This window comes from Hippocampus guttulatus, chromosome 19 (genome assembly GCF_054856545.1).
Source record: "Hippocampus guttulatus isolate MCC_2025c chromosome 19, RoL_Hgut_1.0, whole genome shotgun sequence".
Lineage (NCBI taxonomy): Eukaryota > Metazoa > Chordata > Actinopteri > Syngnathiformes > Syngnathidae > Hippocampus > Hippocampus guttulatus.
Window position 1 is genome coordinate 7733097 of NC_141279.1, and position 27496 is coordinate 7760592.

At 52.2% G+C, this 27496-nt stretch overlaps 5 protein-coding genes across 13 annotated transcripts; all 5 read left to right on the top strand.

Annotated features, from left to right (window-relative positions):
• Positions 1-665: 665 nt before the first annotated feature.
• Positions 666-6039, top strand: fam171a2b (family with sequence similarity 171 member A2b). Its single transcript, XM_086138487.1, has 8 exons — positions 666-936; positions 1738-1965; positions 2083-2175; positions 2331-2489; positions 2637-2816; positions 3042-3155; positions 3326-3452; positions 3531-6039. The coding sequence occupies exons 1-8, from the start codon at positions 852-854 to the stop codon at positions 4960-4962; spliced, it is 2418 nt and encodes an 805-aa protein (XP_085994613.1). The 5' UTR covers positions 666-851; the 3' UTR covers positions 4963-6039.
• A 337-nt stretch (positions 6040-6376) lies between these two features.
• On the top strand, positions 6377-10993 carry grnb (granulin b). Of its 2 annotated transcripts, XM_086137900.1 has the most exons (13): positions 6377-6503; positions 6703-6776; positions 7025-7168; positions 7661-7771; positions 7845-7995; positions 8097-8218; positions 8288-8408; positions 8558-8649; positions 9171-9383; positions 9462-9695; positions 9869-10102; positions 10175-10396; positions 10685-10993. In XM_086137900.1, exons 2-13 carry the CDS (start codon positions 6774-6776, stop codon positions 10805-10807), a joined length of 1770 nt encoding a protein of 589 aa, XP_085994026.1. In that variant the 5' UTR covers positions 6377-6503; positions 6703-6773; the 3' UTR covers positions 10808-10993. The 2 variants fall into 2 exon arrangements, with proteins under 2 accessions (XP_085994026.1, XP_085994027.1); XM_086137901.1 differs by lacking the exon at positions 7661-7771.
• A 759-nt stretch (positions 10994-11752) lies between these two features.
• On the top strand, positions 11753-17035 carry map3k14b (mitogen-activated protein kinase kinase kinase 14b). 2 transcript variants are annotated; one of them, XM_086137898.1, is made up of 14 exons: positions 11753-12727; positions 12881-12956; positions 13024-13450; positions 13646-13780; positions 13889-14018; positions 14087-14221; positions 14390-14491; positions 14737-14900; positions 15013-15163; positions 15286-15720; positions 15871-15947; positions 16025-16133; positions 16213-16313; positions 16396-17035. In XM_086137898.1, the coding sequence occupies exons 1-14, from the start codon at positions 12496-12498 to the stop codon at positions 16753-16755; spliced, it is 2634 nt and encodes an 877-aa protein (XP_085994024.1). In that variant the 5' UTR covers positions 11753-12495; the 3' UTR covers positions 16756-17035. The 2 variants fall into 2 exon arrangements, with proteins under 2 accessions (XP_085994024.1, XP_085994025.1); XM_086137899.1 differs by having other exon boundaries at positions 16424-16743.
• An 801-nt stretch (positions 17036-17836) lies between these two features.
• arf2b (ARF GTPase 2b) lies at positions 17837-22197 on the top strand. Of its 2 annotated transcripts, none has more exons than XM_086137903.1 (5): positions 17837-18003; positions 18909-19066; positions 19770-19880; positions 19954-20078; positions 20991-22197. In XM_086137903.1, the coding sequence occupies exons 2-5, from the start codon at positions 18919-18921 to the stop codon at positions 21150-21152; spliced, it is 546 nt and encodes a 181-aa protein (XP_085994029.1). In that variant the 5' UTR covers positions 17837-18003; positions 18909-18918; the 3' UTR covers positions 21153-22197. The 2 variants fall into 2 exon arrangements, with proteins under 2 accessions (XP_085994029.1, XP_085994028.1); XM_086137902.1 differs by having other exon boundaries at positions 17853-18003; positions 18906-19066.
• Positions 22198-23525: 1328 nt separating this feature from the next.
• grb7 (growth factor receptor bound protein 7) lies at positions 23526-27211 on the top strand. Of its 6 annotated transcripts, none has more exons than XM_086099382.1 (14): positions 23526-23656; positions 24040-24166; positions 24501-24566; positions 24639-24795; positions 24869-24990; positions 25103-25177; positions 25316-25564; positions 25687-25785; positions 25856-25939; positions 26009-26125; positions 26269-26326; positions 26404-26494; positions 26597-26690; positions 26753-27211. In XM_086099382.1, exons 1-14 carry the CDS (start codon positions 23559-23561, stop codon positions 26897-26899), a joined length of 1584 nt encoding a protein of 527 aa, XP_085955508.1. In that variant the 5' UTR covers positions 23526-23558; the 3' UTR covers positions 26900-27211. The 6 variants fall into 6 exon arrangements, with proteins under 6 accessions (XP_085955508.1, XP_085955509.1, XP_085955510.1 ...); XM_086099383.1 differs by having other exon boundaries at positions 26407-26494; XM_086099384.1 differs by having other exon boundaries at positions 24504-24566.
• Positions 27212-27496: the final 285 nt, after the last annotated feature.

Here is a 27496-nt window from a genome sequence, read left to right on the forward strand (position 1 = left end):
GCCTGGAAACGCTAATATGGCGTGAACAAAGCAAAACTGTAGAAGCTAACATGATGCTCGCATGTAAAGCTAACCGATCACCAAAATATGTACAATCAATCAAAAGCTAACCGATCATCAAAAGATGTACAATCAATCAATAAAATGTGTACCTATTTTGGAAGTGATTCAGTCAGAAAGTGATTCAGTAATTGAGTAAGAAAATAGGTAAGAAAAACGTTATCAAGTTACTTCTTCGTTGAAGAGGCCCAGAGTGTGTCCTAGAAAAGTCAGCGGTCATGTTCTGTTGTTCTTTTCTGTCCTCTGGTGTTGTTTAGCTGTCATTACAACCAAATGTCCAATCTTTTTAATTTGGAAAATTATTCATCAAATTCATCTCGAGTTGAAACGCACGCATACACAGACACAAATGCACACACATATAGACACACATTTAGACACACACACACACAGTGTGTGAGTGCGTTTGTGTGTAGGGTGAAAAGAGAGTTTGTGTGTGTGCGCGTGTCTGTGTGTGTACGTGTTTTGCGCGTATGTTTTGTCAATGTGTCTGACTGTCACGGTTTTGTCGTGTGTGTTTGTTTCGTGGGTGCGCGCGTCCACTAGTCGGAGTTCCGGTGGTGACCAGAAGAGGGCGCCATGTTGTCGACCCTCCCCTCATACTGCCATCCACAAACAAGAGGCGCGTCAATGTGTGTGTGCGCGCGCGCGCACTGCAGCATCACGGCGCGGCCCAGACGCGAACCAGCACTTCCTTACAGGCTCCGGGACCGAGACCAGGATCCCCCCCCCCCCAGTGGGACCGAAGCGGCAACCACTCAGTCCGTCCGTCATGACATGTAGCTGCGGCGATGGCGGCCGTGCGCGTGTTTCGTGTGCTCGTCTTGGCGTGCGTGTGCGCGCTATGGGAGGCCAAGTCCGTGCACGAGCATTTTGGTAAGCTCTCGCCTCGCGCGCTTCATGCCATGGGAGTGGTCGCAGGCACCAGCGAGGCTTCGGGTTATCTTTTGTTCATCACTCTCATTTTCAGCTTCAGCTTCATCGACGTCATGCGAGCGAACTTGACGTGCACGTGCAGCGACCGTCACGTGCGCGCGCGTGTGATCTTTGTTTGCTTTTAATGTCATCATCATCATCATCTCCGTCATCTTCATCGTCGTCTGTTCGATTATTTTTTGTGAGGCCATGACGTCATTATGTTGCTGGGTTGCCTTCTGACGTGCCCGCGCACGAATGCACAAAGACCAAAATAGGAGAGAGGCTAAAATGGCGGTGGATGTGTTTCGTGACATCATAACGATAATATTATAACAGTCACACGCAGACACACGTATCACAGACACACAACACATCACACAAATAACACACACAACACACAAGTAACAAAACAACATATGCACTCATGATACGCATCCAGAACATGCACACACACAGACAACACAAACATGCAATACTAAGAACACACACACACACACACCACACACAAAGATGACACAGGTGACACCCGCACACACAAATACACTCACGCTACATCCAAAGGGAAAACATATAAGCGCTCACATGCATGATGCAAACATGATGAAGCTACCAGAAAGCTAGCTAGGGCGAGCGGACATAACGAGGATGACATCTTGGTGCTAACATCTCAAACCTCACATGAAGCTCACGAGCATGTGGAAGAATACCATTTCTTTCCATGCTAACATGATGTCACCTGTCCTGTGCATTGCACCGCAGAGGTCCAAATCAAAGTCCAGGTGTTCGACAACAGTGACCTGACTCCGCTAGCCGACGCCCTGGTGGAGGTCCACGGCAACCAGAGTGTATTGGCAACGGCTCGTGCTGGCGCAGACGGCACGGTGACGGTGGACTTTGGGTACCGTGCCGCTAGCTGGGTCATCATCAGCGCTGCCAAAGCAAACTACGTCACCAACTCGGTGCCATGGTTCTCGGGCCGCCCGCCCCGTAAGACCAGCCCGCTCTCTCGTGCTTTGGTCATGCCCGGCATGCATTTATGCTTGTCTTCTTTTCCACCTTCCTCTTCTCTTTCTTCTTTTTCTTCTTGTCCTCTTTCTCTGTCAGTGTACGCCTCAGTAAGTTTGTACCTTCTGGTTCATCGACCCGGTACGCTGATTCTGTATGATGACGTCCTTCTGGTTCTGTCCGGCTCACCAGGTAATAAAGAAAAAAAAAAGAAATAATGTTGCCGCATGAACTTTCTTCAAATGTAATGAAAAAATTGTGTCGAGTGACATCTTAGTTTCATTATTAAAATGCTGAAACTGGTAATCACTTGCCTTGGTGACCGAGTGCACTTTGTGATGTGGCAGGTGGCGGCGAGCATCCCGTGGTGCAATTTCCTCGGAAGTCGTTGCACCTTCCGCCCGATTCCAACGGGACGGCGCTGGCGGCCTCGCTGACCGCCGCCAGGACTCAGGACGAGATGGGCGGCTTCCCCTTCTTGCTGGGCCGCGAGACCAACGGCTCAGGTCCGAGAACGACCCTTCCCCCTAATCTTTGTCTTCTATTCAAAAGCTGTGCTGATCTCAAATCCAAAGTGATGCAATGCCGCCGCCTACTGGTCATACCAAAATTGTCAGTAAACGCTGGGGTTGGGCCTGTGTTTTGGTGTTCAGGCGCAGACGCGGGTTGGACTGACTTGATGCCGTTGGCACTCGTCGCCGTGGAGCTCTCGAACAAAGACGGCAGCCCCGTCCCTGTTTCGGACTCCATCCGCATTTCCGTGCCGCTTCCGTCCGACACGCGCAATAGGATGGCCACCAGCGTGCCCACGTGGATGTATCAGCAGCACACGGGTGAGCGACGTCTGCCTCAAATCAAATACACATTTTGCGCTGGTACAACATACGCAAAAATTATTATTCCAATCCCACACTGAACATATTTTTCCATTTGAAGCAGTTGAACTCATCAGCATTTGCGCGCCACTCGGGTTGATGAGGAGGTTGAGGCTGACGATTCTTATTCATCATCATATCGCCGTTGTGTAAAAGCGTTGATGGTGCATGTGTGCGGCGCAGGGCTGTGGGTGCGCAACGGTACGGGCTACATCCAGAAGGAAGGCTCGCACTTTGTGTGGAAGGCCGTGCTCTCTAAAACGGGCTACTGGGTGGCCGCTTTCCCCGCCTCCTCGGGTAAGCCGTCGTGTGCCCTCAGAGAAATCACTGCAAAATGCCGGGAGATTGATGTACACAATGTCAAAAGCTGCCATCCAGTGAGACCAGTTGTAGCGCGGGACGAGTGTTTCGTTTTAGTTTTCTTGCCCCCGCTGGTGTGTGCTGACTTTTGTCGGTTGCGGTTGCAGGACTGGGCCCGAGCCACCCGGGCCTGAGGGACATCACCACCTACCACACCCTGTTCCTGCTGGCCATCCTGGGCTCTTTGGCTCTGCTGGTTCTCATCCTGCTCTGCGTTCTGCTCTACTACTGCAGGTGCGGCCCATTCGGAACCAAACGGGAATTTGAGTTGACCGAAATCCAAACGTGTTGTCGGCGTGTGCTCGCTTGCAGGCGGAAGTGTTTGAAACCTCGTCGGCAGCTCGGGAAGCCTCTCCCCTCCAATGCCAACGGCGCCAAGCGGGACCAAGGCACGTCCACGTCACGCCTCAATCTAATATGCGGCGGTCACGCCGAGTCGGGTCCGTCCGACGATAAGTCGGACCCGTCCCCCTCGCGGGACTACCGCGGCTCTCGCGAGGACCTATCCAAGCACGTGGCTGCTCACAAGCTGCGACATTCCATGGGCAAAAACACTTCTGGTTCTCAGCGCGGCGAATGCTTCGCCATGAAGGCGACCCGAGCCACCGACACCAACAACCTGGACAACCCGCTGCTGCACGAAGACTACGACCAGGGCTACGGTCCCATCGAAGGCGGCAAGTCCGACTATCACAGGCACCACAGCGCCAACGACAATCGCGGCTACTCGTCCGACCCGCCGTCGCCGCCGCGCTTCCAAGGCTACGTGCCGAGCCAGCCCGACAAACCTCCGGAATATTCGGCGGCGGCGGCCGACAGCCTGGCCCGGCCCACCTCCCTCAACACCCAGCCGGGCCAGATCATCTTCTGCAGCTCAATCGATCAGATGAAGGAGAACATGTACCGCAGCATGGTGCCCACCCTGGTCATCCCCGCCCACTATATGCGCCTGCCCTCGGAGTTTGCCGCCAAGGACGGCAAAGAGCCGAAGGAAGGCAACAAAGACGGCGTCCAGATGGGAGGAGCCCAGCAACAGCAGCAGCAGCAACAACGGAAGCAGTGCGGCCCCGGCGGGGACGAGTCGGAGGACCCCGGCTGGACGCCCGACTCGTCCGGGGGAGCCGTCACCATCCCGGTGCTGTTCAACGACTCCACCATGGCCCAGATGAACGGAGAACTGCAAGCCCTAACGGAAAAGAAGCTTTTGGAGCTGGGCGTCAAGCAGCACCCGCGGGCCTGGTTCATCTCCTTGGACGGCCGCGCCAACGCCCACGTGCGCCACTCCTACATCGATGCCGGCAACGACCTGAGCGGCGGCGGATTTGGCGGCGGGGCCGGAAGCTCCGCGAGAGACGCCAACCTGGTACCGCCCCTGGAGGCTCACGAGCGCAAGAATGGCAGCGGGCTCAAGGCAAAAGACGAACGCTGGGAGACGGGATGCAAGGGACACGGCGGGGTGGGGAAAAGCTACTCCAAGTTGGCCTACCCCGACCGCGGCGACCCCGGCGGCGGCGATGGCGGTGGCGAGGGCCGCCCCGTTTCCCCTGAGGAGAATTCCCTGACGCCGCTTCTGGACCAGGGGCCGTCCGCTCGAGCGTCCGCCGTTCCTCGCAAAGGCCGCGAGAACCGCCACGACTCCATGACCAGTCCCGATGATGACACCGAGGACAAAGAGGAGAACCGCAAGAGTCCCTGGCAGAAGATCGAGGACAGGCCCCTCATGGTTTTCCATCCCAGGAAGTGAAAAACCTGCATGCGATGGAAAGCCCTTTTCGGCATTTTCTCCCTTCATTCTTATTCTCCAACACTCGTCGAACCGTTGTGATCCTTTTCCACTACTGCCTTCCACTACTCTATGGCACAATCGGAGAACAAGTACGGCGCGCTAGGAGAACGACGAGGACCCCGTTTATTTTTTCCCCACCTCGACGACTGGGTGGCACACAAATGTCACAGAGTAGTTGAAAAAACTTTGCTAGTAAAACATGATCTACTAGTCTGTGAAATTGTCTGACTAATAAGGGCAAAGTGTACACTAGTATAAGGATGACTCAGCGCACAAGTAGAATATGGAAGGGATGCTCAATTGACTTTCCATAATTGCCGTCACAAGAAGCACAAGCATGCAGGTTCCTGATTGGTTGTCAGGTTTGTGCCAAGGGGGGAGTACACTGAGCCCCGTCACTTGCTAGCGCAGCGACCACGCCAACCCCCCGGGTCACGCCGGCCACCCACAGAGGATGAAGCAGCCATTTTCCAAGCACTTGTGACTTTTGTGTGGTTGGAGTGCCTCATCGTGCCACCTCTTTCCTCACCAGGCGCCAGCGACTCAGTTGTGAGTGTTCGATTTGGCCTCTTAATTATTCGATAGGTCACTACAGCCGTCTCCTCCTCCAAGTGCCTTGTTCTCTGGCGTGGAGGTTTCTACTCTAGCGTCTCGCGCCAACTGACGGACAGTCGCCGCCGCCGACCACGCATCCGAACCCCCCCCCCCGCGGAGCGTCCGCCGCCAATCTTGTATTTGACTTTCACGTGCATGTTTCCATTGCAAAGATCACAATGTGGACTTCCGGTCGTCAAAGTTTACACGAACGTTTTTTTCTTCTTTAAAATCCCAACTTTTTGCTTGTATCCTATTGTTGATATTGAAGTGCTGTTTTGTGTTTGTGTTGATACTTTCTGATCAGCCACAATGACCACTGCACTTGTTTACTTTTACTTCTTCTTGTGGTTGTGAAGATGAGGAGGCACAAAGGGCCTCCATCACGTGACAAGTGTAACCTTTGTGTACAAAGTAGAAATAAATGTGTTCCCTAACTCACTCACTTGCCGGTGTACACCTTATTGTAAAAGGACACAGCACAAGGAAGAACGACAAATAAAACGTGCGTGATGTACACACACTTTTGATGACTCCCTCGGGGAAGCACAGTATTTATTGAGCAATACACTCAATAATACGCTTCAATAAATATGTGAAATTGTTTGATTTTGCTCATGTAAAACACAAGATCGGACCATCACTAGTTCAAAACTTAAAAGCTTTTAGCTATGAAAAAAGCTTAGCTATGAAAAAAATTTATTAACGTCATAGAAAATAGGCGCAGAAATAATTTTGTTATTCTTTCTCGTGTCTCTTTAAGAACCGAAGAGGATGGGTCACGTGCCCCCGAGTCATGTGACCCTGGTTGAGTTTGCGCAAACATCTTTGAACAACGTCAGTCATTCGCCTGCTGCCTTTTTTCTCCGCGCCGTCGCGTCCTGTTGACCTGCTTCGACTCCGATGTGAGCAACGAGCTGGTTATAAAGAAATTAATTCATTCAAACGCTCCGTTTGGTTGCTAGCTCGGCCGTTAGCCGCCTAGCTTTCTAGGTTAACCTGCACTGTTCGCTCCCACTTGTTCAAGGGACGGCGAGAATCAACGTACACAATGCCCCATATAACAGCATAATGTTGTATTTTTCTGTTTTCTATTGGAACTAGTCGCCAAGCACACATGAGCGTGAGGGACTGTTCGCATCACTGACGTCATCAGCTGCCGCCTCTGTCACACTATGGTAAGTCGACGGCCTGTGATGTCATCAACATACAACTGACAACAACAACTAGTGCCGGGTCAATACGGTAGTCCAGCTTGTGAACACATTTTAATATTAAAGAAATCGATGATAACATTGACTAATGCTGACATTGGGACAAAAGTGGCTTAGAGCCTGGACTGGTCACTGGGCACAAGTATGTAAACAATCAACTGTTCGCCATTTGAAGTTAGGCCAGGTGAGTGAATGTGATTTCCTTGGCGCAGGCGCTGGCGTGGTGGTCCCTGTTGGCGTCCGGTCTGCTCGGCACCAGCGTGTCGCTGGTGTGTCCCGATGGTGGCACCTGCCAGGAGGGAAGCACATGCTGCACGGACGTGGCGGGACGCTATGGCTGCTGCCCTCTGCGTCGCGTAAGTCCTCACACGCCTCTGCGAACCTGACTTAGATGGGCGTGCGGCGCCGCAGGACATATGCTATTCAAACGGCATCCATTGTTGTCCGGAAGGAACGGCCATTTGACGTGCAGCACACCACATATCGACTCTTGTCTCTCTCCTAGAGGAGGTTCATTCCTCCTGAGCAGGTGAGGGCGCAAGTGCTGGGAAATGACCGTGACATGATCGTGACATGCTAAAATATATCAGGGAAATGCCACGGACAGGCTAGGGAAACGAGCATAGATGTGAGACTTCAAACAAGCGCGACGTGAGCTGCAAAACTTCCAAACCAAGCTGTTGTTCATGATGCTCCATGTCTTTCACTGGAGCTCAGTGCTTCCCTCGCATATTATGGCACAACGTGGTACGACATGAAAGGCGTACGTAACTCAGAACTTTGGACCTACTGGTCCACTGTTAAAAATAGAGAAAATAGGAATTTGCGTGTGTGTGTGTTTTGAGCAGAGTGTGCGAGCGTTGGCTGTGTTGTGCCCGGACCAGCACTCGGAGTGTCCGGGCGCCACCACGTGCTGCCAGCTTCCTGACGGCTCGTGGGGGTGCTGCCCGTTGGCTAAGGTGACGCACAAGCAGTAGCAGTCGCTAGTGCAGTTAGCTTAGCTTGCAGCTGACCTTTGGACACCTCCCGCAGGCGGTGTGCTGCGACGACAAGCGTCACTGTTGTCCCGAGGGAAGCGCCTGCGATCTCACCCGCTCCAGATGTGTTTCGGCCGGCAGAGACTGGCGGGGTTGGCAGCCTTTGATGAGCAAACTTCCTGCGAGGCCTCGTGTCAGTGCTCCGGGTAGGGCATGCGCGAAATTGATGGGACTTTTGAAAGTGATGGATGAACACCTAGGCGACCCCTCCCGCTAACACTAACCAATCCCGTTTGACCCCGTGCAGCCGCCAGCGAACTGGTCAAGGTGTCGTCAGTGACGTGTCCCGGCGGGGCAAGCAGCTGCCCCGACACCTTCACCTGCTGCCTGCAGGCTGGCGGAGACTACGGCTGCTGCCCCTACCAGGACGTACGTGGTCTCGCGGGTGCCACGGGCGTTTCTGAGAGGCAGCCAATGAAACAAGTGTTGTTCTTGCAGGCCGTGTGCTGCGACGACGGCGCCCACTGTTGCCCCAATCACACCGTCTGCGACCTGCAGCAAGGCATCTGCCGGCCGGCCGAGGGGCACGGCCGCCGGCTTCGCAAGCTGCCCGCAGATGGTGAGCTCATGATGACGGCTGTACTGGCAGCAGGATTTCCTCCATTGATCTGCAACCCATCCATTATCACTTTCCATCATCCAGTAATTGTTCACAACCCTCATTTAGCTGCATTCTTCTGTGTGTGTGTGCGTGTGTGTGTGTGCTAGTGGTTTGTCCCAACAAAACATGGACGTGTCCAGATGAGACCACATGCTGCCAAACAAGCTCGGGGGAGTACGGCTGCTGCCCAATGCCCGATGTAAGACCCTTGTGGAAACATTTGCTTTTCAAACATGCAGACTGAATATTGCTCCCATGAATAATTAAAATACATTCGATATGTTGCATGAATGTAGTGTTTTCCACCCCTTGAAATTAGTTTATAATATGTACTGTATTCCATTTTATTATCACATTGTTTTAATTGATTACATTGAATGTATTTGTTAGCAATACAATGCGTATTAGTTAATGTATACATTTACATTTTTTTGTATGCACTATCGAATTACTGCATGAATTATAATGAAAAAAAAACATTAGATTAAATTATAAATTACTGTAATTAACTATTTCTTATACAGTAAATTTCATTTGTCTTGTTAAATACTTATATAAGGAAAATATTTATTTAATAAAACAAAGAATTTTACATACACAATATTTTCTTTTTAAAATATTTTTGATTTCTTCTTTTTTTTTTTTCTAACTTGCGTGACCATGTGCCCGAAACTTGGCCGAGCCCTGTTTTGTATGTGCACCTGCCGTGTGCTTTGGCAGGCCACGTGCTGCTCGGACGGCCTTCACTGTTGTCCTCACGGCACCATCTGCAACTTAGCCGCTACCACGTGTGACGACCCCGTCAATGGCGCCGCCTCCGTCCGCGCCATCTCGCCTCCAAACACAAAGTGCAACGAGTCGATGGCGTGTCCCGGAACATCCACATGCTGCCGGGACGTGGCCGGGGACTGGGCCTGCTGCCCCCTCGTGGAGGTGAAGATGCCGCCCGACGCGCCCCACCAGCTGACGTGCTCTCGTCTCATTGGTCGGAAATATTCTGGTCCTTGCCAGGCCGTGTGCTGCGACGACGGCGTCCACTGCTGCCCTCATGGGAAACGCTGCAACCTGGAGGCGAAGACCTGCGACGATGCCTCTGGCGTGGCCCCGCCCCTCCCCTGGCTCGCCAAGACGACCGCCGTGGCGACCGGCATCAATGCGTGCGACGAACACACCAGCTGCCCCAAAGGCGCCAGCTGCTGCTTCATGAAGAGTGCCGGCAAGTGGGGCTGCTGCCCGCTGCCGCAGGTGACCCATCATGCCGCTCAACACACCATCCAACCAACAAACCTACCAACATGCCACCAAACACACTGCCCGACATGCCAAACTGCCCATTGTGCCCAACACGTCACAAGACTTCACCCATAACGCTCTCCAACATGTTTGAAAGTGACAGGAAGTGTTCTTGGTGCCCCCAGGCTGTGTGCTGCCAGGACGGGTCCCACTGCTGCCCCGCCGGGCACACGTGCGAGCCCCACCGCTCGTCCTGCTCCCGAGGACGCCGCGTGGTCCCCTGGCTCGCCAAAACGCCAGCCCTCACACGCCCCCCGGCAGTCGCCGACGTCAAGTGCGACGACAAGAGCAGCTGCGCGGCCGGCACCACCTGCTGCAAGTTGCCCACCGGAGAGTGGGGCTGCTGCCCGCTCGTCAAGGTACCGTTTCTCGTCATATTGAAAAGACTTAAGACCGCCTGTACGACGTGTGGTGGGGTATTGCGCCCGCAGGCCGTGTGCTGCCCGGATCGCGAGCACTGCTGCCCGCAGGGCTACTCGTGCAACATGGAGACGGGAACGTGCGAGAAGCCGGCCACGGCGCCAGATGCCGCTGCCGCCGTCCGGGTGGAGACGATGGTTCCTTGCGACGTGGCGGCGGCGTTCGCTTGCGCCGAGCGTGAGACGTGCTGTCGGAGTTCCGCCTCCGAGTGGGCCTGCTGCCCCTCGCCCCAGGTATGTCATACAAATGAACAGCACTTTCTTAAAGCACCTTTTGTTTATGCGGTAGGCATATTTATCGCAAAGATATTTTATTAGCCTTTCAATTCATTTCACTTGGGGCAATTTGACATATGAGGAAAGAAATTAATGAGCTTGGACATGGAATGACTTCAACTGATCAGTCATCTGATAATCCACTGTAGTTGCGCGACTTTACTTGGGCAGACCTGCCACATCCAATATGGCGGACGTGGCGTGTGTTATTGTGGGCGTGTCCTAATGGCATATTTGCCTCCGCAGGCGGTTTGCTGTGCAGACATGAAGCACTGTTGCCCCGCCCACTACTCATGCCACCCGAGCGGCGGCTGCGTCCGGACGCCGCCCACGTGGGCCACCTCATTGCGCGACCCGGACATCATCTGACGCGTGCGCCGCACACGCAAGACCACCTCCTCAATGAGAAGTCTCTGGGCCCGGCAAAAGCAAGTTTAACTGCTTGATTTATTCACACAGTCGGTGCTGACCAATCAGCTTCTGCTTGTCACCTCAGCAAACAAACGGAAGTGTTTTTCATGAACTATATGTCAATAAAATCAAACGTGTCGTGGACGGTCAGCCTCAACACATTATGCACCCCCCCCCCCCACCCCCACAATTTCAGAGAGTTTTATGGTGTCTGTGGTAGATTGATTAATTGTTGAAGTTCTTGGAATTTTAGCCTCTCCAATAATCGAGTAATTGTTCCGCCGTGAATCATGACTAATTTATAAAACAAAATATTTTTAAAAAAAATGACACTGCAGTAAAGGTTAGTGAATTTTAGCAGTAGTACATACAAATAAACAAATGACTAATTCACATCAGATGTCCTTGAGCAAGGTGAGACATCTACGTAATCTAAATGAGTTGGAAGTCTGTTGACTTCATTTTACCTTAGCTTAGCTTAGTTTAGCTTCGCTTGAGCAGTGTGCCAAGAAGAAGCGACAAGTTGCTGTCGTTTGAGAACTTCAGTATCTTCATTGGTCCGTTCCTGCCCCCATCAAAGCCCACCTAAGCCCTCCTTTACATGTTGCCAGGGAGAGAACACACACACACACACACACACATTTGTATCAGTGTCAGTGGGGGCGCAAGAATGTTGTTCGGGCAAGAGGGGTTGGCTTGTTGAACATGTCAAAAGTTGTTTGGGCCAATGAGAAGTGTTTGGGGGAGGAGGACAGGAAGCGTCGAGATGGCACTGGACCCACAAAGAAAGATCCAGACGCTTGGGAAGGACCAGCACCCCAACTCTTATCTGCCGGACCTACCAGGGAAACCCACAACAACCCCACTGGCAGGATCGAAGCGGGTAAGTGGCGGAAACGGGAAATGAGGCAGCAGAGCATCATGGGAAAGCTAATGATGTCATCACGCTTGTCGTCATTGTGATGACTTGAACGTGGTACTGTTTGTCATATTCCTAATATGATTCTTCTTCTTCATCATCCTCACTTGTGTCGTGCATGTCTCCCACTTGAACTTGCTCCATGACTGCACTCCTCATAATTCTGCTCTCAAATCATCTTTTTCCATTGAAATGAATGAAAATGCCATGATTGTGTTCTGCGCTCCTTCCCAGAGAACAACAAAGAATTGTCATGGTTTTGAATGTAGAAAATAGCCCTCGATTCGATTCCACTTTTATAAAAGACATAATGAAAGTAAGTAAAAAAAGTTTTTTCTCAACAATTCAATGACATTGTGCTCCGACTTGTGTGCGCTCCCTGGCCACTGAGGAGCTGTATAATGCCGTGTAGCCTAGAGATAGGAATTGAACTCATTCTGTGACCCCATTCGTATCTCAAAACACTCAAATCATCTTTCCTTTAAATCGGAAGAAATTTGATTCCACCACATTCCTCTCCCGTTAAAAAATAACGAAATTTGTGTTTTGTAAGTGGCAGTACAAAGCACGACTGCGCTTCATGTATTGCCCTTCCTTGTTGTTGGTTTGCCGTGGTAAACGCTGGCTAATTCGCTGTCAGTGTCAACGTGTCGACTGGAGGAAGACAAAGTTGGACAGCTGCACCCTGGCGCGGTGGCGCCAAAACCCCCGACACTATTTTTAGCTCATGTTCCTGATTTTGATGTCACTCTCATCTTTGACACGCAGCAGGAAGTCAAGGTTGGGTCGCATGCTGGACCCTAGCCGAGGCTCCGACCGCGAGTGGCGGCGGCGGGTCGGTCCCCGCCCCCTCGGCCGGGCCATGCTGCTGGGAACCGCCGAGCTGCTGGACGACACCGGACAACCGCCGGTGCCTTCCGGGGAACCTTTACGTCTGTCCGTCGTGGCGCAGGCTGAGAGTGAGACAAACGCACACATTTAATTCAATGGCTCCCCATTGTGCCCAACACTGCCCATGTCATCCGCTTTGCACCCCATCACTCCATCCAACACGCTGCCCAGCACGTCACACTGGTCACGCTCCGAAAACCGTGTGACCCCTCTGTTGACAGGTGAAGACTTGCAGGAGTTCAGCCCGACGCACGTCCACCGTTGTGACTCGCGCCTTGGCCTCGTCCACGCATTCAGGTAACTCGCATCACACCAGTCGCTGCCATTGACAGCGACCGGTCAACTGTTGTGCTCACGTGTACAGGAAAGAAGCCAGGCAAGCGAATTCCAAGTCAGAACGACAAGAAGGAGTCGACGTCACAAGTTTCCCAGCCCAAGGCATCTGCTGGTCCCGTTCGGCAGACCAAGTGATGATGTCGCCCTGTGATGTCATCACTCCCCCTCCTCAGTTTAAGGACTGGCAGCACGACGGCGATGGCGGCTCACCGCAAAGCACGCATCGACTGACCAGCAGCTGCCAGCCTCACACAAGTGGGAATGAAAATGATTGGTCGCCCCAGCGAGTGTCCACTGCTTTTAGCTCCCTGTTGGCTCGGAGAGTGTGTGGCTCCGCCTCCTCGCCTGCGGCCGAAGTCGTGTCGCTTTGCCCTTCCTTCACATACGGCAGCACGCGCCACCTGCTGGACTGGAATACGAGTGCGCACGGCAACCAGGGCTTCCTCTTGCATCGGGTCAGCACAAACACAACGCACACATATTCACACGTACACACAAAACACACACAAACATCCCACACGAATATAGATACACAGAGACAGTACACACGGACACGAACAGACCACACAAGACTCACACACAAGCATGGCAGGTGTTGCACACATTCACACAAAACCACTGAGCAGTTGTTTTGCATTTGCGTTGTGTAGAAGCTGCGACCCATCACGGGTCGTTATCGAGAGGGTCACGAGTACGACGTCTTGCGTCACATCCACAGCGGCGCCTACGGAGACGTTGTGTGTGTACGCGACTACGCAACACGCTTCACGTGCGCAGCAAAGAAGGTCAGCTGCTCTGTGTTTGTGAGTGTGTGTGTATGTTGTGTGCGCCACTCTCCGTCATTCATGTTGAGCGGTGTGTGTGTGTGTGTGTGTGTGCATGTGCACATTCAGGTTCCTGTGAGTCACTTCCGCGAAGAGGAAGTGAGGTCATGGAGCCTGGCGACGTCCTCGCGGGTGGTGCGCCTGTTTGGCGCAGTGAGGGAGGGTCCCAACATGATCCTCTTCATGGACTTGAAGCCAGGTAACCTTTGACCCCCGTCCACACTCGCCGCCTTCGCCTGACACCAATGTGTAACGGTCACTCCACAGCCGGCCTGGCTCGGCTGCTGGGGGCGAACGGCGGCGGCGGCCTGCCCCGAGACCTGTCCCTGCACTACCTGCACCAAACTCTGGGGGCACTGCAGCACCTCCACAGCAGGAACGTGCTGCATCTGGATGTCAAAGGTCGCAGGGCTACCTGAACATAGTCAGCTCGTCACATCATCTTAACCTGTGTTTGTGTGTATATGTGTGTCTGTGTTGTCTTTGTGATGTGTCTATGCTTATGTGTGCGTGTTTGTCCAAGTGTGTATTTGTTTGTGTGTGTGTGTGTGTGTGTGTGTGTTGATGCAGTGGACAACGTGCTGCTGTCAGCTGACCTCACCAAGTGCTTCCTGTGTGATTTCGGACTTTCTCGTGTGCTGGACGAGAGCGGGCGCACCACCAAAGACATGGGTAAAAACACCCACATGCACACACAATCAAATGAATCATTATGGATTACGTGACTGGGTAGACCCTGGACTGGTCGCCTACCAATTGCACAGCACAAATAAAACAACCCTTCCTTCCATCCATTCACACCTTTTCGAAAATGTCGTCTCCATAGAGGTGAAACTTAAGTTTAAAACTTCATTTTCATCCGTAATTAAAGTGTGTGCATGTGTCTGAATGTGTGTGTTGTGTACGCGCATGTGTAGGAGCATCCTTCCCGGGCACGGAAAGCCACATGTCCCCCGAGGTGGCACGTGGCGAGTGTCCGAGCGGCAAGGCGGACGTTTGGAGTAGCTGCTGCATGCTGCTGCACATGCTCAACGGACGACACCCGTGGATACGACGTTACGCGCAGCCGCTCTGTCTGCACGTAAGACGTCGCTCTCGACGCACAAATTCGTACAGAAAACAAGCGGCGTGATGGTAGCAATAGGCGGGGAAGCACAAAACAATACAAGTCGTGACTCTCTTGCGTTTGTCAGATCGTCACGCAGCCGGCGCCGCTGTGGGAGGTGCCGTCCGGCTGCGACCGCTCCACTCTCAAAGTCTTCCGTGCCGGACTGCGCAAGGATCCCGACGGACGGGCCACGGCTGCGCAGCTTCGGGGGAATACCGCAGTCGCCCTCGCAGCGGGTATGTTGCCCTCTGTGTGTGTGTGTGGGGGGGTTCCCATTTTAGCGCCGCAGTCGTGCATTTCAAGCTAACCCTGTTACCAAAACATATCACGTGACCACACCGTCTCCTTGGCCGCGCAGTCGGCGGCGTGAGCGCCGCCTCGCTGGAAATGGCCCGGGACAAACTGAAGACGTCCCACACCGCGCCCGGCGCCCTTTCTCCCGCCATGCGCTGGGTGAGCCCCTGGCGGACGGCAGCGGCACTCGAGGACAAGGATAATTCAGAGGACGACGACTCGCTCGCTCTGGAGCGGGAAGGCCAGCCCGCGTCTCTGCGGGATGAGACCGCCTGGGACGCGGACTCGGACTCAGGCTCCGATTCCGATTCGGATTTGGACATTTACGTGGGGGAAGAGGACGGTGACTACGAGGGGGACTGTGAGGATGAGGATGACGAGGAGGAGGACGAGGATGAAGCATCGACACAATACCTCCGAGCCCTGATAGATGTTTTCCCGGTTTTGCGGAGGGGCCAGGTGGCAGGGGACTCGGACGGCGAGGTGCAACAGCTCCCAGGTGTTTACTCAGTTCAAAAACACACACACCACTTAATAAGCATTTGCTCTCAGCCACTACTGACAAACTCTGACACAAAACTCACACACACGTGACTCCAACGCATTTTGTGCTCACACACTACTGAACGGCTCCTTTTTTGTTGGCTAGGCATGCTGACACCGTCCCCTGAGCCGCGAGACGACCCCCCCTCCTGCTTCAGCAGCTCGTCACAAGTCTCACAAAAGGTACGCGTGTGTGCGCATGTCCAAGTGGATCCATTTCATTGTGGATAATTCATCCCCCCCGGCCCCCATTCATCCAGGACTCTGAGTGCTCGTCGGACGACCTGAGCTCCGGGATCTTCTCCTCCAGCGGGGGTCACGCGAAGAGTTCGGCCTGGGCACGGGGGCCCCCCCTCCGCCGCTTTGAAGGTAATGCCGCAAGAACGGCACGCAGCGGCCACAGCGGAGAGCGGCTTGAGCGTCACGTTTGGTCATGTGACCCCGTCAGGCGTGGACATTTGGATTGAGGACGCTCGGGGTCGGCGCGTGAGAATTCGGGAACGGCGGCAGGTCCGAGTGGGACACGTGGCCATCGGAATCAGCGAGCAGGTGATGCCCACATTCAGTTGCCCCCTTTCACGGGGCTTTACTGTACTTCCATCGGAAACAGTCTGACACCGTGATGTGGAAGGTGGCATCACTTCCTGTCTTCCAATCAGATGTCAACAAGTCCCTTTACCTTGGAGACACTGGACAGGAAGTCGGTCTGCTTCAGGCAGGAGATCCGCGAGTCTTGTCTGTGGCTTCGCTGCGTGGAAGCGCCCGACTCATGCCCACGATGGATGTGGCGAGTTCGAGATGGCCAACTGGAAGTCCGCCAATGACCCGGACTTGTCGGAAGGAGCCTGATGTTTCACTCCGGACCGACAGAGGGTGGCGTCTCGTTGGGCTGCCTGCCGCTACGGCAGGAAAGGAGCAAATGCTAACTTCCTTAGCTCCGCCAAACATCAAAAGAGGACGATTTTTGTTTTTCATGTTGAACGGGTGTTAGCTAGAAGCCTAGCAACAAGTTAACATCTGATGGATTTAGCTTGTGACATTCAATATGCAAATGTTCTACAGGGTATTTGTAAAGGCACGTCACATTTTAAACTACTGTTTAATTATTATAAATTAAAATGCTAGGGACTTTCTTGTCATACCAATTCAAGTGTTTTAAAAGAGCAAATTACTTTTTGTGTCCGCGAGAGTGACTAAAGTATGTTTGGACTTTGGGGGATCAATGTGTTTTACAAAGATTAAAACAAGAAATTTTTTTTACCTTCTGTTAATTGCAATGTCCCATTGGCTAGCGAGCTAAGAATGAGCTATCTAACATTGAGGCCAGCCCTCCTGAGGTACAAAGTGGCATGGAGACTTTTTGGTGGGAGTCTTCATGCAATTCGTTTCATTTGCTGAATTGCTGAAAGAATAGTTCAAGTCAGTTTTATTTATTTGAGCACACACATAAGCCAAAAGACTCTCAAAGAACTGCACAAGGCCACAGATGACAAACGTTAATGACATCCGCTGACCTCAGGCTTGAATTTGAGTTGAACTTTGAACTTGGAGTGCGTCTGTGTCCCCAATTGGAGTGCGTCGAGCGCGCACCAGCACTCCGTTTTTGGTGCACTCTGAATGACTGAATGATTGGCACAATTCATTGAGTTTCCAAAAAGTTGGAGTAAGACAGTGCGAGCTCAGAGCATAAATCAAAGTGTAAATGTTTGCATATTTCGACAGTGGCTTTTCCCGAGTGTCTGCCATAGGGTTCGGCCAGTCAGCGGAACCGGAAAGATGTGCTTGGACCTGTTTACCCAATGCGGAAGTTGCTTGCGCATTACCCTCCTAATAGTAAGCAATTGCAGTATATTGACTTTTGTACTTTGTACATTTCAGACTTTGTATTTTTTACTTTTGCTGACGTACAGGAAATGGAAAGTCTTTCAGTAGTCAAATTAGCTAGTGTGAGTTGTTTTTTATGCCGTCACGCCGAACGAAAGTGTCAAGAATTGTGTTTTTTGGGTGGAGGTGCACTTCCGCGACATTTTGTGCAACGTTCCGTACGTCGTCCAGGCGGGCGCGCTGCGATTGGACGACAGCGTGGAGAGGTGGGACAAACGTGACAGTGAGCGCGTTGCGATTGGTTGCCATCTGATAGTAGGACGCGGCGAAGCACCGGCGTCTCGTCGCTTGCGCAAGACGCCATTTTGGAGTGACGGCCACCCTAACGGTAGAGAACCAAAAGCTCGTCAAAAAGGTAAAGTCGCACCCGAAGCCAACGGCGGCTCCCCAACGCTCCGTCCGCTACGGGGAGACGCGTCGACACATCCGAACGCAGCATTTTAACCGTCGAGGCTTGAGCGCGAGCTGACGTTCGCCTCCCCTGTGCTGTGACGCGGCATTTAGCGGCTAGGCTAGACATTCTCTAGACGGGCCGATTGGGAAAGTCTCCTCTCGGAAGTTGGATCCCCCCCCCACCCCCGATCGGTTAGATTAATCCACTTGTTCTTGTATTAAACATTCCCAATAAACTCATCAATCACCATTAAACAGCGCAACGCTTTTTAGAGGTGATTGTGTGTGTGAGAGATGACGTCCGCACAGCTAATGCTAATAGCTAACGTATCCGCCCTAAGCGAAGCTAACGATATGGGCGCTAGCTCCCAACAACTAGTTCCTTTCAAAATCCTATCCAAAGACACGGATCTCCGGCAGCGATTTGACCGTTGCCCCAGTTGCGGTAAAAGGGAAGCCCACTGTTGGGACTTCGTTCGGAACTGTGCGCTGTTTGCGGGCCGTTTGGTGACTTTCAAGGGTCGGTGGTGGAGCAGCGGGCCGCCCGAGTGATTATCTCGGCTTCACTTCGAACGGCAACGACTAAATGTTTGACTTAAACGGCACAAGTGACGCGTGGAAACGCGTGACGTGCCAACGCCCACGGCACGGACAAATAAATGCATGATGAACAATGCGGCTTGTTGGGCGAGTGGGCACATTGCGACTGCCAGCGCGATGACAGGTGACTGCCAGGCAGCGGACGTGCACAGAACAAAACAATCGCTCCCCAAAAGAGTGGAGATTGTAACACGCCATAGATGAATGCACTCCCTTTTGCCGTCTTGTGAGGCTCCTCCACTAATGTGGTTCTCCTCCTTCCAGCAGCGTCGTCACCATGGGGAACATCTTTGCTGGCATCTTCAAAGGCCTCTTTGGCAAGAAGGAGATGAGGATCCTAATGGTAGGCCTGGATGCTGCAGGGAAGACCACCATCCTTTACAAGCTCAAGCTTGGAGAAATTGTCACCACCATTCCCACCATCGGTACGTCTCCCCGTCGAGGAACTTGCGCTTCTGTTTTGGGAAAGAGATTGATGAATGGATTGCTGCCGAATAGCCCCCCCAAAAAAGCTTAGATTTAACCTGGATAGCAGTTTTCAAAACACTCCTTTTATTTGACTGTCAAAATGGAGATGTCAGCTTTTGTGCTTGAACTCTTCACAGGCATTGTCCAACGTTGTCCAACCATGTTAGGTGGCCAAGTCACGGCTGAATGGCCAACACAAAAGTGACTCAAGCAGTGGGCACAAGTGTTCATGAAAAATCACACAAAGGTTTCATTTTTAAAATGAAAATGAAAGAAATTTCATTTCTTATTAGATACTGCAACCTTGAACAAGAGCAATGCAATATAAGAAAATAACTATTGTACTCGAATAGTAATTCATGTATTGTACATAAAAGTCAAACAATTTAGTGTACATACAGCTGGGCTGTACATGACAAATGTACCAGATTATGCCCCACCCGCAAAAAAAAGGTGAGTCTGTAGCGTCCCACTGCAAAAGCGCTACTTGCACATAGTGCGACTTCAAATGTTTTCAACATGCACTCCAGATTCTGCCCGATGACTCGACGCACACATCGTGCGCTGGCTGGAAATGGTCCGGCTGTCAACCTTGCTAGCGTGTATGCATGCATGAGTTGTCACATTATCAGTGTTCAAATGTTGTCCTCTCTCCTGCAGGTTTCAACGTGGAGACGGTTGAATACAAGAACATCAGTTTTACCGTGTGGGACGTGGGCGGCCAGGACAAAATCCGCCCTCTGTGGCGCCACTACTTCCAGAATACCCAAGGTCAGCTAGCCGCTAGTGTGCCTGCGTCAATGTGTGCGCATGTTGACGTACGTGTGTCTGTGTGCGTGCGCAGGTCTGATCTTCGTGGTGGACAGCAATGACCGGGAGCGTGTAAACGAGGCCCGTGAGGAGCTGGCGAGAATGCTGTCTGAGGACGAGCTCCGAGAAGCTGTTCTGCTGGTTTTCGCCAACAAACAGGTATGCACGCTGCTGCCAATGTAGCCACTCGAGTGCTCGAATTTGTAGGGTGGCAACTGACAATTATTTGGAGCTGTTGATCATTTTTCCAGACATCTGATCAAAGGTGAGCGCCCTTTCAGCCAAAACAGCACATCCTTTAAATTGGCAATTTGGAAAATGCACAAAGATCAATTGAATTGAATTGGGGCTTTGGTCTGGAACAAAAACGTTGATTTCAAAGTAAAAGCAGATGTCTTATTTTGAAAACCAGTCTGCATTCATGCAGGATAATAGTTTGGCTGAAAATGTCATCATTTGGAGAATTTCGTGTCACTAAGCCATTGTCAAAATATTTAATCATTATAAATGCCGCAGATTTCTATGGCGGTTCACAATGGCTATATTATTGAAGCACCTGACCTGGGGCAGGCTGACACAACGGTTTGCTGTCCTTTGCCTCTTGAAACGACTGTCTGCCCCCAATCGGCTGACTGACTTTGACTTTGGACTCCCGCATAGTAGCGTCTTTTTTTTTTTTTGAGCAGCTTAAAAGAAGCCTGAAAGCCCTTATCTAACTGAGCAAATAGCCCCCCCCCCCTCCACCCCCTTTTTTGGTTTGGGTTTGTTCAAGGTCGCAGAGGGCTGTAAAGATGTTCGCCAACAGTCGTAACCATCGCAGAGTTTTTCTCGTCGGCACTTGTAGCGACAAGAAAAGCTGTTTGCGACCATTCAGTGTTGAGGCAAGTCTGGTGAAAGTCTTTGCAACCGTTTGCGACGTTGAACGAACCCTCACGAGAAACCAACATTCGGGCTCAGTGAGGTTTGGGCAAAAGCGTGCGTTGCCCCCCCTGGCGGTTGCCCGCACGTGAATGTTGAGTGGCGGGTGCTCACGCCGACGAAGCATGACGCTGTGCACCTTTTCCCCCGTAGGACCTGCCTAACGCTATGAACGCCGCCGAGATCACGGACAAGCTGGGCCTGCACTCGCTGCGCCAGCGCAACTGGTACATCCAGGCCACGTGCGCCACCAGCGGCGACGGCCTCTACGAGGGCCTCGACTGGCTTTCCAACCAGCTCAAGAACCAGAAATGAGCGCTCCTTTTCTTGTTTCTTTGTTCTCTTTCCGCACACTGCGCCGGCGCCCCCACTCCCTCGCTCCGTCTGACCCCCGCCCAGCCCCCACCTGCAACCCCCCCCCCCCACTTGTTACGGGGGTCAGCTGTGGGCTGGGATGGGAGTAACAATGGTGTCCTTTCACACCCCAATCTCCCTTTCAGTCTGCACGCACACCCCACCACCCCCTTGACCCCCTCCCAGAGGAAGCATGGTTTTCAATACCCGGCCCCCCTTCACTTTATTAAACGCCTGATTGCTAGATGTCATTTCATTCCTGTAAGAAGCATTTAACCTGTATCAGGTCAGAGTTCACACGCCCGCTCCCCGTGCTGTCACTCATGAAAATCATGCTGTCTCTGGAATCAGCCCCTTGGCCCCACCCCACCCCAGCACAAGGCGCGTTTGTGGGAGGAGTCCACAAGACTGTGTGACGAGCTTCATTGTCAACATTTCAAACCAACTTTTTCTTCTTGTCGTTTTTCTCGTTCTTCCTGTCACGCGATTCTACTTGTACTTTTGACCGCGCAACCAACCAAAAGCATCCCAGCTGTTTTGACTCCAACAAACAAAAAGAAAAGGAAAGAAAAAAAATGTCCACCAGCCAGCAACTTTTCAGGTCGCTGGCAGTCGCCATTTGGTCCGGATGAAGGATTTTGGCACCCAACGAGACGGCTGCTCCGGATGGGCACCGAGTCGGCGGGCGGCTAGGGGGGTGTCGTCGGAGGGCTGTTCGTGCCGTCCCTCGCCCGTTGGAATGATTGTAAATGTTGAAACTGTGTGGGCTTTTCTCAACACATGAAAGGAAAATAAAAACCTGATTTGATCCAAGAAAAGAAAAGAAACGCGCCATGACGTCGTCACGCACCGCTAACGCAATTCGAACGGGTTGTGTACCCAACTGGGCCACCGGGTGGCGCCAAAGAAGCGTCAACAAGATTGGAAACTTTCATTTGGGACACAGTCCGCGTTTTGCATTTCTCTGGATCAGTTTTCATCAGAATAAATGTTTATTTGTACAACACTCAGCTTTGTCATTTCACCTGAGTTTCAAACTTGATTTGTGTCTTTAATTACGTTTTTGAATCACTTTTCATTTAAATGCTCGTTGGTCAGAGTTATTTGTTTGATTCTAACGTTTTAAATAAAGTTCATGATAAAGTATTTGCAACAAAGTCATTAGTAGACCGAAATTACTTTTTCATGGACATATGTACAATTTTAAAACATTCTTTTAATATATTAAAACTCGTTTGTAAAATTACATTTCAAACTAATTCCATAAGAATTCATTTATATTTAATTGCGATATTGATTGTACAACCGTCATTCATTTGATTCCTTCAAAGTCATATTCTTTAGACTTTATTCAAATAAACAGTCTTTGTATGTCAAAACACACGAAAGCTTAATTTTTTCTACATTCTGACAAAGTTCATTGATTATGACAGTAATTCACATTTTAATTTTTATAAAGTCCATTTGTACAACAGTCACCATTTGATTATTTTTTTATGAATTCCATCTCACTATTTGTACAGCAAGATCATTTTACCTGAAATTGTTCAGTGCTCCACAATCACTCGTTTTAATTAAATGATTGGGAATGTTCATAAAGTTGCTTCGTTTTTTTTTCTTTTGTAGTTTCAATGTTCATCTGCAGATGACAACACGTATGGAGTCATCTTCAATAGGTCCAGAACTCTTCTTTGTGTAACCCCCCCCCCCCCCCCCACACACACACAATGGATCCCGGTTTAACTACGAATATATAGTAAACTTTCTCCCCCTCTCCCTCCCTTGTTTCTTTCTGACTTTCGGGTTGAGTGAACGCTGGCGCGTTTTGGCTGCCGCTGCTCAACCCGTATTGTTTTGTGTTATTTGTTATTGTAAAGTGTCCTTGGGTGTCTTGAAAGGCGCTTATAAATAAAATCTATTATTATTATTATTTTTTTTTTTAGAATTTAATTGCAACTCACATGTCCTATAACAGCGGCTTGATTCCGTTTTAATGGCTTCGCATTTAGATTAAAATACAAACAAGTTGTTTTTAATAATTTTCTTTGGGTGGGGAGGTCGGCTGACCCGCAGGTGCGCTATTGACCTGCACGTCAGTCGCTTACCTAGCCGCGCGTGGCTCCTCCCCCTGCAGCCGACCCGCCAAAGCTGTCGACGACCGTTGACGTCATCGTCGCCATGATGAGCGACAGCTGAGCGGGGGCACAGGTGCGCGACACACCTGAGACAAAACGCCGTCAAGCTGGTCGGCTGCGCGTTGTGTTGCTCGCGGCTCACGTGACATCACGTGAAAGGATCGGCGCCAAGCGAGTGGCCGCTGTCCGTGGAAAAGGGGAAAAAAGGAGAAACGCTTGTGGTGCTTTTACGATGTCGCGAAAGGAAAGTTTGGAGGACGACGTCACCCGGCCAGAAGCGCACCGCTCGCAGCCAATCAACATCGCCGGCGGGGCGTTCGTAGCCAGCAGGTGCGTCATGACGTCACCAGCGCGCACTCTGCCACTCTCTGCTTCCTCTCCGTTTTCTGTCAAACACAACACCTCGATCATTTGGATTTTATGGCGTGAAAGCCAAAATATTGGGGCCATTTTGAGGATATTTTCAGAGGTTGATGAGGGAGATGTGCACATGAACTTTGGTGGCGATTGGTTGTTCATAAAACCACGTTCAGATTTTTTTCTCTATGGTGAACTCCTACGAGGACTAAAAAGCTTAATGCCCATGAAATTGCTTTGAATATTTTTTTTTTTACCGGCAACCAGTCCATTGTGTGTTTTGAAAGCGTTTGTCAACCCCAAGGAGTTAGTTTGGCGACCTTTCCTGTCATGAATGTTTGCGTTTTGTCTTCCAGGGGCAACTGGAGAGAGCGTTTGTCATCGTCGGCTCCACCCGTCCCGAATCCGTTCCCGGAGTTGTGCGGCCTCACCTGCTCTCCCGTCCCCTTGGCGACGGCCTCGCTGGCAGCCGGCGACAAACGAGTGAGTCGTCGTCGTCGTCTATTGTCTCCCACTCACGGGGCGGTGACGTAAGACCAGTTGTGAGTCATGATTGAACAACAGACAGGTTGTGGCGGTTGTTTTTTTTTTTTTTTTTGCATTTACAAACATTCGCATGCCCGTCTCCCCCCCCCCCACGCCCTCTTGCAAGCGGAACTTTCTCGTCGGGCTGGTTTGAACGCTCTCTTCTCGCTTTGGGAGAGATTTTGTCTCCAAATCATTCATCCAAACACAGTCACGAGTTACACGATTTACACGTTTTGTGCATGGTATGTGTTTCAGTCTGACTGAATGGCCTGCGTGTGCATGTTTGCAGCAGCAGCGTCAGAAGCGCACCTCGGAACCGAGCGAATGGAGCCCTCAAAGTCTGGACGAAGGCAAAGTGAGCACAAACATGCAGCAACGGAACAGCCCGAGATTGTGACTCGCTTTGTGTTTTCGCGGCACGCGTCAGCTGCTGAAGGTTTTCGGCGAGGACGAGCATGGCCGCTCGCTTCGGGTGAGCGACGGCGCCACGGCGATGGACGTTTGTCGCATGCTGGTGACGACGGGGGGCTGCAGCGAGCGGGAGCACTGGGCCCTCATGGAGGTCCATCCCGCGCTCGGCCTCGGTAACGTGCGCGCACGCGCCCGCGTACGCGGTGGCGACCGAGCGCATGAACGAGCCGCACGTGTCTTCCCCAGAGAGGTGCCTGGAGGACCACGAGGCGGTGCTGGAGGTTCAGGCCGGCTGGGCCGTCAAGGCCGACACGCGGCTCGTCTTCTGCAAGAATTACGCCAAGTACGAGTTCTTCCGAAAGCCGGCGGTACGAAGGCCCTCCTCGCCGTGACATGTTATCGCAGCACACCCGTGACCTCATCCACATGATCATCCCCGTCGTCGCCATGACATCATCATCTTTGTCGTCCTTCCCTCAGCTCTTCTTCCCCGACGCCATGATCTCGGACAGCGCGGACGGCGGCAAACCGATGACATCGCAACAGCTCGTACAGGTCACAATATGCACGCACGTGACACAGACGTGATAAACGCAACGCGCACGCACACGCGGGATAACAACATCCAGTACGGCGTCCCATACTGGCATCCCGCAGGCGAGCGTTAGTGACTATCTCCCGTTGGGCCTTCAGGATCTGGTCCATTCGGGCTCGTGTCCCGAGATCCAAGGCTTCCTCCACGTGAAGGACAGCACGCGCAAATCTTGGAAGCGCGCGCACTTCTTCCTGCGCCGCTCGGGTCTTTACTGCTCGTCCAAGGGCGCGTCCAAGGAACCGAGACACCTGCAGTACGTGGCCGACCTTCGCGACCTTCACGTCTACAACGTCGTCAACGCACGGAAACTTTACGCCGCGCCCCAAAACTTCTGTTTCGCCATCACGGTCGGTGACCTTTGCCACGCTTGCACTTCACCGTGTGAAGATGATGCCATCTCATCTGTGTGTGTGTGTGTGTGGAATTTTTTTGTCTATGACTCTGTGGATGTGTGTGTGTGCGCACACAGTCCTCAGGAAGTCCGGTCCGCCTTCACCATGTGAAGATGTTGTGCGCTGACAGCGAGCAGACCAGAACCTGCTGGACCTCGGCCTTCCGATTGTTTAAGGTTGGACTTGATTGCTTTTGACCAATCGGCTCTCTGACGTCTGACACGTTTTGATGTGTGTGTGTGTTAGTATGGGAAGCAGCTGCAGTGTAACTTCCAACAGTCCAAGTGGACCCATCGCGGTCTGGATGGAACCAACCTGACGGAGGGCAAAGTGAGGACAAAGACACGCAAAGAAGGTGACTTTTTTTTTTTGTTTGTTTTCATGCGTGTGTGCTTGCAGGCCAAGTCGGAGGCCAACCTGGTGGCCATGGACTTTTCCGGAAGCTCCGGCGGTCGAGTCATCGAGAACCCGAGCGAGGCGGAGTGCGCCGAGTGGCAGGAGGGCCGAGCGCGGCGGGTGAGGAGGGGGCGGACCAACTCGTTGCCGCTTCTCATGTGTGAGGGGGCGTGGTCCATCAGCAGCGATGTCATCACTGCACTCTGACTTGTTTTGTGTGTGTGTGTGTGTGTGGTGTGGTTTCATCAATTTTTTTTCGTCAGCGTCGTGAAGCTCTGCGCTGCAGCCTGCCCAACTTAAGCTCAGCCTCAGGACCGCCCCGTAAGTCGCCGCCGCCGTCTCGTTGGTGGTTCGTCTTTGCGCGCAAGGCGACCTTGATCATCTTGTTGGCCCGTCAGCAGTGCTCCACGCCGGCCAGGCGTGGTTCCACGGTAACGTGTCCCGGAAGCGAGCGGAGACGCTGATTGAGGAACAGGGCCCGGTTGACGGGTGAGCCCGGCGGTCGCCATGGCAACCGCATCACCGTGGCCTACTTTGGGAGTGCCAACGCACACAACATAACGCAGTGTGTGTGTGTGTGTGTGTGCGCAGGACGTTCCTGATTCGAGTGAGCCAGCGGCACGCTCAGTGTTTCGTGTTGTCGCTGTGCTTCGAGCTGAAGGCCAAACACTTCCTGGTCATCCCTGTGAGCGCTTCCCGCGTGCATGCGTGCGCGCGCACACGTGCTGACGGCCTTTGTGTTTCCAGTGCGAGGACGGCGGGCGGCAGTACCTGACGATGGACGACGGCGTGACGCTGTTCACCGACCTCTTGCAGCTGGTGGACTTCCACCAGATCAACAAGGGCATCCTGCCCGTCTGCCTCAAGCGCCCGTGCGTGTGCGTGGCGCTTTGACCTGTCAACTGCTGCGTGAGGCCACGCCCCCCGTTTTAGCGCCGACCTTTTTTTTTTAAATGACTGACGGTGACACGTGTGCGCATGTTTGTCGAGGGATGGTCACGCCCGTGCAGGGTCATGTGACCAACATAAATGGCTGTCCTTCTCCACCCGAACAGGAAAGTACCATGTCACCCCCCCCCCTCCCTCCACACCCACCACATCTTGTACATTTTAGCACATTTGTAATATTTGAGCGTGACTTTTTTTTTTAATTCAGAACGAGGTTTGTAAGTCTTCTACGTATAAAATAAAACGTTTCATATGAAAGGTGAGTCGCGTGCCTCATCACTTTAAAAAGGCCCCCACATGACGCAAGTGACAATCCTTTGTCGTCATTAATGGCTTCCAGATAAAATCTCGGTTGTCCATTTGCCCATGTTGAGAGAGAGAGAGTGTGTGTGTGTGTGTGGGGACAGGCCAGCAGGAAGTGACCTTCCATTGGCTGGATGGAATCTCTCTTGTCATAACGGGCCATTGCCCGCACTTCCTTTGACGGTGCTGTGTACAATTTCCACCCCCGTCCCGTGACCTATGATATCAATCACCAATCGG